The sequence below is a fragment of the Microtus oregoni genome, unplaced genomic scaffold (assembly GCF_018167655.1).
Source record: "Microtus oregoni isolate MIOR12 unplaced genomic scaffold, Mior012 000042F_ref0000377, whole genome shotgun sequence".
Classification (NCBI taxonomy): domain Eukaryota; kingdom Metazoa; phylum Chordata; class Mammalia; order Rodentia; family Cricetidae; genus Microtus; species Microtus oregoni.
The window spans coordinates 1706248-1721063 of NW_024543209.1; the positions used below are offsets into that span (position 1 = coordinate 1706248).

The window sequence follows — 14816 nt, forward strand, 5'->3', positions numbered from 1 at the left end:
TGAGACTTGGTTTTGTTCAGTCTGGTCTTGGGGTCTGTGGTACGTCTTCCCTTTTGCTGAGAACAAAGTTTTGGGTCAGGCTATTAGGCATGTACTATGTGGGTGTTCTGACTTGAGCTGAGTAGTAAGTGTAAAACACATAGCAGTTTTCTAAGGCTTAATACAAGGGTAAATGAAAAAATGAAGCACACAAATATGTAGGATATACTAGGTTAATTAAAACATGTCATTAAACCAATTTTGTCTTCCTTTTGCTTATAAGTATGTCATGAAAACAGTTTGAATCACATATGTGGTTCCCATTGCCTTCTTGTTGGACTGCTCTGCTCTGCACAAACACATAGCTTCATAGTGACATGGTGGTCACAAGCACCTGGTCTTAGCTTGGCCTGGTTTCTTTCCTAGTTAAACTTCTGTCCTGGTGTCTGGATCTTGACGTCCTGCTGTCATGCAAGTTCATTGGCAGCCTAACCTTCCCTGTCAGGGCGAATTTTATTCTTTCTTTCGTGACAGGCAGTGGCCATTTGTCGAGATGGTGGGTGGGCTGTATCTGCAAGCTCAGATCTTGGGACTTTCACTGGTGTTTCTTAAAGAAATACCCTGTTTTTAGAAATACCCACAGTGCAGTTCTGAGTGTACCCTTGAAGAAGTTTAATCAGGGCATGAGAAGACTAATAAAAAAGCATCCACTGACCGAGGATGTAACACATCTTCTCCGTCCCTCTGCAGCCAGTGGACTTGTGTTGGGAGTGATGATAAAGGTGTCAACGTGGCCTGAACTAAGTATTCGAAAGAGCTGGCATTGGTCACATGCTTCATTGAGTGTGCACCACTGGTTTACACACACCAGTTGTCCAGTGGAAGCCCTAGGCTGCTGTTGAAGCATTCGCACAGGATTTGGGAGAACTAGTTAGTTGCTATTTTCAAACTTTCTTCTGAGTTGAGTGACAATATGGATGTGTTCCTGAAAAGACCCTTGCCGTCACCCCTCCTAGAGCGTTGAGTCCCTGTCTTTGGGGCTTTGCAGAGCATTGTTTCCTCCTGTGTTGGATGATGAGGTCCCTGAGCTTGGGGACCAGGCCTTACTTCTTGTGGGTGTTACCCAGCTGCTGTTAGCTGCTTGGAATCTTCAGTCAGACACCGTTGACTGTGCAACCCAAGATATTATTTGGTGTGTACTTAGGAGCACGTATGAAGGAAATGATTAATTACACCATGAAAAGGCAACAAAGACTTGACAGACTTTTAAACAGGAAGGGAGGTCTGTCAACAGACCTGGCTAGTAAGGCTGGTGTCTCTGGTGCTCATCTCCCTGGGCGGTGGCAGCTGTGTTCAGACACAGGCTGAAGTTTGTGGTTGGTCCAGTGACTTCTACAAACAGCAGCCGTGAGGACAGTGCTGGGGTCAAACAGGCTTCCCATGCAGTTCCAGTCTGAGACTTCTAAGTGAGGTTTAGCTTAAAATAATAATGATGATAATAATAACAATAATAACTGGCATATGTTTGTTACACATAGTGCTAGCTAGCTGTTTTATTATAATTCTGAGGGAAGTGAAGGAGGCATTGAATGGCATCCACATGAGATGAAATGTCGAGCCTTCCTAATCTAGTGTGACTCAGTTCTCATAACACCAGGCAGTGAATGAGGGCATTCCAGAAACGTCTTTATACTGTCATCTTGCAAAGCTTTAAAGTTTTTTTTTTCTTTTAAAGAAAACCAAATAGGACCCTGGCAAGCCCATAATCCTACACCTGGAGAATTAGAGGTTTGCAGAGCGATTGTGGGTGTAGATAGGAGATTGGGCAGGATGGACCGTGGAAGCTGGGTGTACAGATGGGAGCTGAGAGATGATGAAGTCAGGGTGGAGGAGAGAGACCCATGCGCTCATACAGAGCAGAGCAGCTCCACATGGCGCAGGCTTCTTAAGCACTCAGAACTTCAGATTCGGGAACTAGGAAGTCATGTGTCCTGCACTAGTGTTTTCTGTATAGAGCTGCAGCAACCCTTTTTGCATGAACCTTTTAGAAATGCTGCGTATTGTCCTCCTGTAATTGAAGTGAATATAGATCTTCACTCTCTGTGTTACTGAAGGGTTTGCCCTCGCTGATCCGTGCTATTATATGGTGTGATATTTTGTTTATGTTTTAAAAAATAAAGCTCGCCTGAAAGTCAGAGTACAAAGCTAAGCCACTAGTGGCCAGGGAGTGTGGCACACACCTTTAAGCCCAGGAGTCGGAGGCAGAGGGATCTCTGTTAGTTCAAGGCCACACTGGCTACCTGAGATTGACCTGTCTAAAGGAGAAAGAAACAGAGCTCACACAAAGGTGATCCCAGCACTAAGGATCACATACCTTTAATCTCAGCATTAGGGAGGTGGAGACAGGAGTGATGTGGCTGGGTAGAGGGAGGAATATAAGGTGGGAGGAGACAGGCGCTCAGGGTAGTCTGAGGGTTGATGGAGACAGATGCAGGCTGGAGATGCAGTCTGAGGACAGGATCACCCCTTTAGTCTGAACATTGGTAGAGGTAAAAGATCTCTCTAGTGACTGGCCACTCTGCTTCTCTGATCTTCAGAATTAACCTCTTATATCTGACTCTGGATTGTTATTATTAAGACCAACTAGAATTCGTGATATAATGACATGTGAAAATACATGTAAAAATACAGATTCATAAGCTTGTTAAGATAAGAGATAACTCACTGTCTTCATCAGGGTTTCTGTTGCTGTGATGAAACACCATGACCAAAAGTAAGTTGGGGAGGAAAGGGTTTATTTGGCTTACACTGCATATCAACATAGTCAGTCCGTCAATGAAGAAAGTCAGTACAGGAACCCAAATGGGGCAGGAACCTGGCGTCTGGAGTGATGCAGAGGCCATGGACGGATGCTGCTTACTGATTTGCTCTTTGTGGCTTGCTCAGCCTGCTTTCTTATAGAACCCAGGACCACTAGCCCAGGGATGGTGGCACCCACAGTGGGCCCTCAGTCACTACTTAAGCAAATGCCCTACAGGCTTGCCTACAAGTTCCCTCCTCTCCATGACTCCTGTTTGTGTCAAGTTGACATAGAACTAGCCAGGCACATTCATCAAGCAGCTGCTCTAGACTAAAATGCGCATTTTCAGAGTCTTTTTATTTGATGAATCATAAAGCACAGGAACAAAGCCCTTGACCTCTTAATGGTGAATAATATAGCAGAACAAAGGGAACCATAGATGAATGGAGGTAAGTGTCTACACATGCACAGCGTGTGATTAGGCAGGCGTGGAGTTCAAAGTAGTTAGAGGTGTTTCTAGGCTCCCGAAGACTCCAGGGGCAAACGTGCTTGCTGCCAGGCCTGGTAATGTGAGTGTAATTCTGGACCCAGGCAAAGGGAGAATGAGATCACTGGTCCCCACTGGGTGTTCTCTGGCCTCCACATGCATGCTAGATAGTACATGGGCCTGCACACACATACACACACACACACACACACACACACACACACACACACTTCATATTGATGATGATGATATATTAAGAAAATTTTAAATGAAGCATCCTCAATAAAGCTTTCATAAAAGGAGTGGCATTTAAGATAGCATTGACAGAGTTAAAGGTAAATGGAAGCAGGCTTTGACTCAGGTTGCAAAGATGGATACTTGCTTTCCAAGTTTTTCTCCATGTAAAATATAATCTTGTGTCATAATACACCTTAGATTAATCATTTTCCACCTGGGAAAGGGATGAAAAGCAAACTAAAATTATTTTTTAAACAATATGTGAAAATGTCCGGAATAATTATTTTCCATTTTGTTGTTTTTGGAAATGAATGGATGGGGCCCTGTGTTCCAAAGGTGACGCTGGGCTTGGCCCACTTGCCTCATCCTCAAGTCCTGGGGTTTCAGGAGTGCACTCCTATGCCAGGTTGTCTGATATGTTTAACTAGATTTAAGCAACTACAGGACAGAAAATATAACTGACAGGTATTTGAGACTCAACCTGAGAGTGGCTGCTGGTCTTCCTGATTGCTTCCTGAAGTAAACATATTATGGCCGGAGGCTTCAGTGAAGGGACAAAACTAGACAGGACCAGAGAAGGTCACAGAGCGACCGGAGTCATGGCTCAGCGCTAAAAGCAGAAGATCCAGGTTCTGAGATCAGTTCCCAGCACCTACATCACACAACTCTCTCCTGCCTGTAATTCCGATTCCACGGGAATCTGAGGCCCTCTTCAAGTCTTGATGGGTACTGCAGGCACATGGTGCACCTTGTAGGCAAAGTAGTCATACACAGAAAATAAAAAAAGTAGGTGGAAGGAATGAAAAAAGTAAGACTGTCCATAGACCCTATACGGTTGAAGTGCCTTCACATTTGGCTTTTATTACTTTGATGAACTGGGGTCTCTCTGAGTAGCCCAGGCTGGCCAGCCTCATTCTTGATGTCCCTTCCTCAGCCTCCCAAGTGCTGGAATGACAGGCCTCCACCATATCTGGCTCACGTGTTTTAGGGTTAGAAAACTGGTTGCAGACCACATTTCTTAGAATGCTGATGCCTTCTGCTCCTCCTCAGAATATGCAGGATGCTTCTTTCAGTTTTTTTTTTTAAACCACAATTGAATTTTGCTGAAATGCCATCAGAGATCACAGCTCTCAACAAGCAGGGAGTTTGTACAGCATGCTGCTCATAAATTCTGGACCCTCCTTCCTTCAGGATATCTGTCACTCAATGAGTTGGTCTTATTAAAAACAGCCGTAGCAGCTTTGCTAGATGCTCGGTGGTTCACAAAAATGCAGAGCTGACTTTTTTTAAGGGCCCAATGGAGCTGGAGCAGATGCACAGCAGGCTGCGAGGAATTCAGTGCTGGCGTGAGTTTTGCACATGGGGAACTAGGGGAAAGTGGGATTTTGCTGGAAAACAATGGCTTTCTAATTTTACCAGTGACGAGAATATCTGTGCATTTGGCTCTTTTTCTAATTGGGAAGATGTGAAGTGATTGGTGTCTCTTGGCAGTGATGAACTAGAAGGCTGTTTGTTTGTTGTTGAGGCTATCACTTGGTATCCCAGGCTGACCCAGAACTTACTGTGTAGCCCAGGCTGGCCTCAGACTTAATGGCAGCCCTCTTGCCTCAGCCTCCAGGTGCTGGGACTGCAGGTGTAAGCTGCCACACCCAGCTTCCATCTTTATGTAAGCGCTCAGCTGCATCCAGGCTCTCCGTGTTTTCCATCCCCGACTTTGCAGTTAGGAGCCACGCGACTTCTTAATGAGTAATTACAAGACACTGAGGTGCTCTAACGACGCGAGTAAGTCCTAAAATGAAACACTTCTCTAGTCTGTTATATCACGTCTTTGCGTTTCAGTGAAATGAATCAGACTTCAGACTTCTTCCTGATAAATGTTTACTAAAATAAAAGCCTACACTCCATAATTGGCTTGAGGGATCACTATCCTAAAGTGCCTAGGACCAACAGCTGTGAAATTCAGGAGCTTGCACAGCTAAAGGTTTGGCAGGCAAAGGACCCCTGTATCTTGCAATGCTTCCAGAGCCCCTTTGTCCATGGTAGCATTTTCTTCTTCTTTTTTTTAAATTTATTTATTTATTAAAGATTTCTGTCTCTTCCCTGCCACCGCCTCCCATTTCCCTCCCCCTCTCCTAATCAAGTCCCCCTCCCTCGTCAGCCCAAAGAGCAATCAGGGTTCCCTGCCCTGTGGGAAGTCCAAGGAACCCCCACCTCCATCCAGGTCTAGTAAGGTGAGCATCCAAACTGCCTAGGCTCCCACAAAGCAAGTACATGTAGTAGGATCAAAAACCCATTGCCATTATTCTTGAGTACTCAGTAGTCCTCATTGTCCGTTATGTTTAGCGAGTCTGGTTTTACCCCAGGCTTTTTCAGACCCAGGCCAGCTGGCCTTGGTGAGTTCCCGATAGAACATCCCCATTGTCTCAGTGTGTGGGTGCACCCCTCGCGGTCCTGAGTTCCTTGCTCGTGCTCTCTCTCATGGTAGCATTTTCATATTTGTCTAGACTTTAAATGGGAAATACCGAAAATTTGAAGAAATAGTTTCAAATAATTAGCTGTTGGAGTGGGCAGTGATTGTAACCAGCAGGTGCACTTCCAGCTTGGGCTAGAATCTCATTTTATCTCAAACAGTGGCTGTGCATATGGAGACCGGTAGATTGATGGCCTCAGTATGCAAGATGGCAAATTATTAAACGTCTGACAGAGATGCCTGTGACTGCCACACTATCTAGGAACTACTAAAGAGACTCATTGTTGTCCAGAGGATACCAGTAAAGACATTTACAAATTGGAAAATAGCCCCTCCTGACCATTTACAGTCAGGATGGAGCCTTGGCTTAGGTGGAAAACAAGGCAGATGCCCGAGGGGGAGAGGCAAGTGTTATCTGATTTCATAGAAAGAAAGTGGGGGGCAGATCATAGAATCTCCATTTGTGGAAATGTTTTAAAAGAACACAGATCTCTTGAGAGCAGTGCTGAAGTTCAGTCCTGCCCAGAGGCTGAAAGTTAGCTGGATTATGCCCGTGTGATCTTTTAAGTCATTGAAGGAACCCTCACAGGCAGGCAGTAAACATTCTTTATTTTGCTGGCTGAAACCATTGCCTCATAGCTGTTCATTTGAAAGCTGGTTTTTGTGGGTCTGTCAGTATCAAATTTGAATCTGGAGTCAGTGGTTTAAGTTATGTGTATTGTATATGCATGAATCTGTGTGTAGTGGTGAAACTGTTGTAAGCATAAGTTAACCTTTTACTTTTGTTTTATGAGTATGTTTGAGAGAAGGAGGCGGGAAAGAGCAATAGGGAGAGAGGGAGGAGGGGGTCAATATAACCACGAGAGTTGTGGCTCATCACTCTCCCTTACTCCTTTGAGGTGGTCTTTCGCTGAACCTGGAGCTAGACTGTAGCACAGAAATTCCCTCTGAATTGCTGGGGTTTCAGGTTCACGTGACCACATCCAACTTTTTACATGGGTTTTGGAAATTTGAACTCGGGTCCTCATGCTTGCAAAATGAGCAATCAATCTACTGAGTCATCTCTCCAGCCCATCTAAGTCTTTTACTATATAAAAACTACCTGCTTCCTTGCAGAGTTTCAATGCCATCAATCATCCGATAAATAATTCCAAGGCAAAGAATATAAATACTGCAGGCTTCAAAGATGAATTAGCTTTAGCTCCTGCCTTCAAGGAACTTAGGGTACCAGTGGATGGAGCTAAGACATCCACAGATCATCCACCTAAATGTTCAGCCTGCAGCCTTCAGGCTTATGCCTGCCAGGGTGGCTGTGAATTCAACCTGACACATTTGTTGAGGACAGAGGCATGCCACTATATCAAAAGGTTGGGCAAACCTGTATCATGATTAGTAGATAATAGAAAAAAATTGGAATAGGAGCAGAGAAAAGGATCAAGCAGTGTTGTGAGATTGTATGTATGTATATATGTATGTATGTATGTATGGGTGGATGGGTAGATGTGTGTATATATATATATATATATATATATATATATATATATATGTTTGTATGTATATGTCCTTTGGGTGTAACCAAGCAGTCTTTTCTGGAGGAAAATGCATTAAGCTGGACCTTCAGTATGAAGCATTTTGAAGGGCAGAAATGAAGAAAATGAGAATAGTCATTCCAAGAGGGCACACTGCACTGGGGCGGGAGGGGACAGGGCAAGTAACTGGCAAAGAGCTAGTGGTGTCTGGTCTGGACTGCCAGGCTGAGTTGCTCAGTGCTTCTCCCTTGGAATGTTGGGGATCCCTGTGCAGGTGAAAAGCCACATGTGCAGCTCCAGAAAGAGGCCATGGAGCCATCTCCAAGAGCTATGACTTTGAAGCTAAAGCTGTTTGAGTGTTCCCCAGAAATAAATTCCAAAAGTCGAGAAGGCTGGCCGTGTAAATGGCCCTTTACTGGAGGACTTTCAAAAGCTTTTACCCTGGGAATCGGACACAGTGCTGTCCGTGTGTGCAGTTTTCAGTATGATTTCATCGTCTTACGTGGACCATCCCTTGGAACTCGTGTTCCTTGGAACACAGTCTGGGAATTATTTTCTGTGCATTTGGCAGTAATGGCTGAGGGCAGGTAGTGGTGTCTGTGTGGAAAGACAGCAGCTAGGTAGGAGTCAGCACTCGGTAGCTGTATGGAGGGTTAGTGCCTACAGGAGCAGATGGTTGAGTTACCAGCCATGCTCAGCCAGGGATTGCGTGTTGAGACACAGTGAGGAAAAGGGGAATCCCAGATTGTGAAGAGGAGCGACCTTCCCTGTGCTAGAGATGAAGCGTACACAGCTAGGGGAAGGAACTGGTGTAGGTAAAAATCTACCTGTATACCATGACTTGAGAAGGTAGGGGAGAGCCAATTTAAAAGATTCCATGTACACTACTAGGCTTGGAGGAAGGAAGGGAATTCTTATTAAATATACTTAAAAAAAATAAACCACCTGGTTAATATGTTTGTCTGTTAGAATTGTGGATAAATAGTGGCTTCCGTGTGAGTTCGTTACTATAGGGAAGTTGCCCCCAGACCCTGCTGTTTCACTAGCTGCCTCTCATCTCCACTGAGTCTCTTTACCTCTCTGGAGCTAACTATTAAGCTTAATATTTTGTTCTTTTGTTTAGGTGTTTGCCTTTGATTATTGCTTTTGGTCCATGGATGAATCAAACACAACAAAATACGCTGGTAAGTCGGCTGTTCCGTTTGGGTCCCTGGCCTCCTGCATTCTGTCTGTTTTCTCTTATTATGCAGGAGGTTTGTTTCTCCATGTGTCCCACACCCGCTCTCTCATTCTGGTGGGTGTGTTTGGAAAGTTGGTGATCTGACTCTGCCACGTTCTGGATAAGCAGCCTTAGACCATGTGTGGAAACCCCAATAGAGGAGTGTGTGTGATGGTGTGCCCCTGTGACCTCAGCACAGAGAAGGCTGAGGCAGGAGGACTGCCCCAAGTTCAAGGCCAGGTCAAGGCTGAGCTGTATAGCTAGTATTAGGCCAGGCAGTGTTGTGTAGCAAGACTCTGACTGCCTCCCCCCCACCACCAAAATTTCAAAACCTCTTTAGGTTTCTAGTTGTTCCCCTTCTAAGGATGTCGTTATCCTCAGAGAAACTCCCAGGTCAAGCCTAAACTTTACCAGTTTTAACTGGTTTAGAAAACCTGAGGCAAGACAACATGGAATGGCTATAGTTTCTAAGGGAGATACAGAGATGGTATTAAAAATTAGCATATAATTGTATATAGATAAAAACGAAAAATAAAAATATCATTTTTCCTTTTGTAAGTATTGAGGTTAGGCGTATGTTAGGTCACCTGATTTAACTAGTCCAAAATGTATGCCTATATTAAAATGTGTATGTAACGCCATAAATATCAGTTTTACTTGTTAATTTGAAAAAAAGAAAAAGATAAGTTAAGCATCAGTTCAAAGAGGAATGTAGAAGGTACCCAGTCATGAAGTGTCATGGTACCAAGGCAAGTTCACGGACCTTGAGGTCAGATATGGGATCTGCTTTGGCTCCTTGGGATAAGTGTTTAATTTCTCTATACTTCATCCTGCTTCCTATAAAGTGGAAGTGGCAGCTCCTGTGAACCTATGCCAGGTGGTACAGGTTAACTGGGGACCTTAAGTGCTGACTGACGGAAGGTCCCCGTAAAGGATGCTCTACTGGGGGTTTTTACAGGGATGGTGCTGGACATGGGGCCTGAGCAACACGTGTAACAGAGCAGTGATGACAGGAAATTCGCAAAGCCAAGCTAGGAAGTAGAGATCAACGGGATGAAACATGAAGCTGTTGGCACAGGCTGCTTAAGACGATGTGAAGAGGAGTCTGTGGTCCTCCCATCTGCATCCCTCAGCATCTCAGTGCGCGTCTTCATTGCTGCCTGCAGATACCACTCTGTGTAGCCTCTTGCGATATAGTGCTCAGGGCCCACAAACTCCCTTTTCAGCCACGTACAACTTCATTGGATCCAGATGAGAAAATATCTGTGGAATTTAGGATCTGATAAACCCTGTGGTCAGAATTATAAAAAGATAAAAATGATTTTTAGTGTGCTGATCGCCTAACATTGATGCGCTTTTCGGTTACATGATCATTTCAAATGCTATGTTCCGGTTCACCTTGAAATAAGGCCTCTTGATTCACAGAACACTGCTTCTTTACGACACTGGGGTAAGGAGTAGATTTTTCTTATTCTGTAGATACCATCATTATTACACAACCACTATGACACTCTTAGCAAAAAGTAAAATTCGTGGTTGCTGTTGTCTCTGGTGTTTGACTGTTACACAGAATCTGCGTAAAAAATAAGTAGGTTGTGTAGATGAGGTTTTTGGTTTCTGTACTAACTTGATTTCTGTTTTCTTCACTTAAAAGAAACAGCAACTCTTAACTGCGAATAGAGACATTAAGAGGGAAGCATTCTTTCTCTGGTGAGAAATAAGGGACATGGAGAGAGGGAAGCCCAGATTTCCTGAAACCAACCTATTTGTCAGGCTCCATGAATAATGGCCTCATTGAGACTGAGTCGGGGCTCTCAAAGCGGCTCTCAAAACTGGGGTCTGGCAGGCTGAGTGGGGGTTGGTAGATTCATGGGCTGAGCAAGCCAGAGATGCCAGGGCCCTCAAGCGTCATGTGCTATGTCCGAACATTAAATCCTCAATGAAGTTTTGCTGTTTATTGAAAGCTAATACAGGATGCTCTACCCTCTGGCTTTCCAACCTAAAACTCTTTAAGTTCCCTGGAATTGATAATGGCACTTCAGGGCTTGGGTGGGTCGCAGTGGCTAGCATCAGTATGTGGGCAAGGAAATGCTCTGGGCTGGGATTTAAGGCACCTGGCTTTGCTAGAAGCTGCTAGGCTTTGGTGAGATAAAGATAACCTTATTCCTCATCTGTGGACAGGATGAGGTAAAGGAGGAGCTGCGGCTATGCCTCCCATCAAGCTGAATCAGCTATTTTGTGCGGGAGGCACAGCTGTGCTGGCGGCTCAGAGGCAAATCAAAGACTGGTTTGTTCAGCTTTTTGCATTGCGTGGAAGTGTGCTTTGAGGCATTGTGCCCTTGAAGGAGCTGTTCCTCCTTTTACCCTCTTGATTGGATTGGTATAATAATGTTTGGCGGGTATTTTTGAGTCAGAAGCACAAGTCTCTGTGGTGGGACTAAGTGGGAAAAAGAAAGGCAGACAAGCAAACGGGCTGCAGAGTTAGAGACCTCTAGCACGGCCTCTCTGCGTAAATCCGTCTCTAACCCAACCCCAGCATGCAACCACACATAAATCTCATGAAGAGTGTAAAGTGACTGTGTTAGCATCAATAGAGATAAATTCGAACCATCTTAGTAAATGATTACATCCTGCTAATGGTAATTAAGACCTTCTTGATGAGGAATCAATACATTAAAAATATAATTTCCTAAAGTGAACCCTGTCAGTAGATAAGTGACTTCCAACAGCTCTGTTGTTTATATCCTGCCTGCTTACCTTTAAATCTTACTGCAGATATGAGAAGCAGTCTGGGGGCTGGAGATGTGGCTCAGGGGTTAAGAATATTTTCTGCTCCTCCAGGAGACATGAGTTAGGTTCCCAGCACCCATGCAGGTGGCTCATAGTCTCTTGTGACCCCAAGGGATCTGATGTCTCTTCTGGCTTCTACAGGCACCAGCACACATGTGGCACACACAGACACATAACACATAAATTAAAAAAACCATATTTTTTAAAGGAAAGAAAGAATAGCAGTCTGGTGGTGGTATAGGTGGGAGTCAGTGTGGATAACATTCCTTTGCCTGCGAGATTCTGAACGTTGGCCTAGAAATTATGTAATCTCTCTTGCCATATGGCATGTTGCTCAAATTTGCTGAAGCTATGTGTTCTTGGGCATTTGTTGATACTCCACAACCTGGAAGGAAAGATGTCCAGCTGACTCCCAGCCTACTCACTCTGTTCTTGCTGTGAGAGGATAGAAGAGCACCTTCAGGGCGAGGGCTGAGCTGCAGGCTGGTTGGCCACGTTTGATTCTGTGCCTGTCATGGGGGTTTATGTGCTCAGAGGTCGGAATGATTAATTTCACATTGCTTAAGGAAAGCAAGAATAGTAAGATGACAGCGACGGTGTCGACCAAAATTAATATTCTAGAAACCAGTGTTTGCCCAATTAGAACCAAATTGTCAGCAGAATGGCACAACATGAATTTGTCTTAACATATTTAGGCCTAAGTATTTGACCATTGAAGTATTCTCCTAGTAACTACTTGGAGAAGGCACAGGCTCCTGGAGTCAGGCTTCATGGCCTCAAATGGCAGGCAGTCATAACAGTCTTTCACTATCATGAATCAGAGGATGAATTTAGAGTCCCAGCAAATTCTGTGCATCCAGAAAATAACTGATAATTGTTAGCCATTATGTAAAGCTGCAAAAGTTCTTTGTGTGCTCATCAGAAGTACTAATGATTGGCGGTTTAAGCATCCTTAGAGTAGACATGTATTGGATGTGATATCTACTGTCCCGAAAGCCCCTAACCAAATAAAAACCCTGAGCACAAACTCTATCCAGGTTTTATTTCTTTCTTACAGTGCTTTATAAATTGTCTTACGCACATGGCCATTCTCTTAGTGGCTTGCCTTCGTCACGTCGGGCCTGAGCCTCTAAAGTTTTCTTCAGATCAGCAACTCTTTCTGATTTTTCATTATATTTGTCATTGAGAGAGACAGAGAGAGATAGACACACATGTTTGTGTGCACATGTGTACACACACAGAGGGAGAGAGGGAGAATAGTTCAGAGGACAGCTTGCTAGATCAACCTACTCCTTCCACCACGTGGGTCTTAGGTTGCAGGCTTGGCAGCAGGCACCTTTTATCCACTGAGCTATCTCAGTGGCCCAGAAACTCTTGCGTTTGTTTTAATTAAAGTATATAATCACAAAGATATAAACCAGCTTGGAAGCCAATACCACTGACCTTTACAAAACATACCTCACCTGGTGGAGGCTCGGGAGGATCAGGTAATTGATGTTTGTGGATCCCAAGAACAGATACATGCAGTTCAAGTCAGGAATATTTAGTTGGTAAAGATGCCCCAAATGTAAACAAACGAGTTAACTTTATGAACTTTTAAAAAGTAGATACATATGCATATTTACACATAGAGCATATATATTTATTATGCCTGTGTTTTTTTTTCTTACATCTAATGCCTACCCCACTCCCCAGCTCCCTTTTTCATTTTGGGACAGGGTCTTGTGTATCTTGGGCTAACTGTGTTTGAAGCTGAGGATGACCTTGAACTTATAATCATCTCGTTCTTTCCTCCAAGTGCTATCAAGTGGAATGATAATCACACACCGCCACGACAGGGGTAGCCTGTACTGGTGCTGGGATCAGGACATGACAAGGGTAGCCTGTACCAGTGCTGGGACCCAGGACACGATAGGGGTAGCCTGTACTGGTGCTGGGACCCAGGACTTTGTGCACACCAGACATGCCCTGTGTTGACTGAGCTGCAGCCCTGTCTCCAGATGTCCTTTTTAATCCTACCCCACCCCATTTCATGCTCTCCCCTTTCTGACCACATCTATTCCTTAGAGCATTTGCTGGCACCCGAGAGCACTGTTTAACTTAGCTGTATTTGGAGGGGCAGATAGCAGTAACTGTGATTACAATCCACATGCTGCATTCCTGGCCTGGTGCTGAGCCTTTTATGTGCGGGAGGAGATGCAATAACAAGAACGTACCATTAGATAGGAAATACTGCTGTCAGCATTTTCGCAGATGAGGAGATCGAGGTTGGGGAAGGTTCTTACTGCCTTTCAGAGGCGAAAGCAATGGCCAGTGTAGACTGAGTCAGAACCAGTGATGCATGCTAGTGATGACTTGAGGATTCAACTCCTGTCCTGGTTACTTCTTATCTGCCCTAGAGGGGATTTGTTAAGTCCTGGTGTGGAGCCTAGCCGGGAGAGCTAGTAGTAATTGCATCCTCCCTCCAGGCAAGTGTTGTCCAAAGTCCTGACTGAGCCCATGTGCTTGGTCGAGCTTTGTTTGAATATGCCCCCCTCCAAGAGCTATGAATACCGGAGCCCTGAGTTCTAGAAGTGAGGGTAGGCCCGAGTCTGCTACCTTGTTAGAGAGAGCTGTCGTAAAATGCTTTCAAAGCCGACCTACGCTTCTCTGTCAGCAGCGGCTTGTGCGGAGTCAGGCTTCCCAGCTGAGCCAACTCTGTTTTCTTTTCTCATCCTCGGCACTGGTGCCCGGGGAGGAGTTTTCTTGCCCCCTCCCCTGTGAGTCAGCCACTTTATCCAGCAGCAAAAAAGTTGCCCAGCTCATGCTCACCCCTAGCAGTGTCCCCGGAGTGGAAACATTGTCGGAGTAAGTCACTCCCTGCTCAGTACTAGTGACACTTCCCCAGACGGCAATGCTGATAGCACTTGGAAGCCACCGTGGAAAGTGGCCTGTGGTTTACTTTTAGCTCGTGGCCCAGTTTCTCGAGTTACCTTTACCAATCCTGAAGTTGATTAAGAATTAAATGTTGCACCTCCAAGTCGAGCCTTAAGGTCTTTGTTCCTTTATCTGTACTGTAGTTTGGGTTCATTTAACTTAAGTATGGCCTGAAGTCTCTGAATGTGAGAAATTTTGTAAGCTGAAGTCCACATGCCAAAGGCCTCTGAGGAAGAAATTTGCTTCAACCTTATCCAAATAAGGCCCTTTTCTCCCTTTGAGGTGTGTAAGCAAGACCTGTCTGTTCCTGCACCATCCAGGTGCCTTGATTTGGAACTGGGCCCCTGCCAAGTCCAGACTCATCACAATGACGGTGGCTGTCAGCCCTG

The 14816-nt window shown here is 44.8% G+C and overlaps 1 protein-coding gene across 6 annotated transcripts in view; it reads left to right on the forward strand.

Moving 5' to 3' along the window:
- The window catches only part of Kif13a (kinesin family member 13A), a 179586-nt gene that overhangs the window by 76753 nt on the left and 88017 nt on the right, over positions 1-14816 (forward strand). For all 6 annotated transcript variants that reach the window (XM_041632689.1, XM_041632691.1, XM_041632692.1 and 3 more), the window contains one exon: positions 8626-8686. In XM_041632689.1, coding sequence (XP_041488623.1) covers positions 8626-8686 — 61 coding nt within the window. The remainder of the gene's footprint in view (positions 1-8625; positions 8687-14816) is intronic.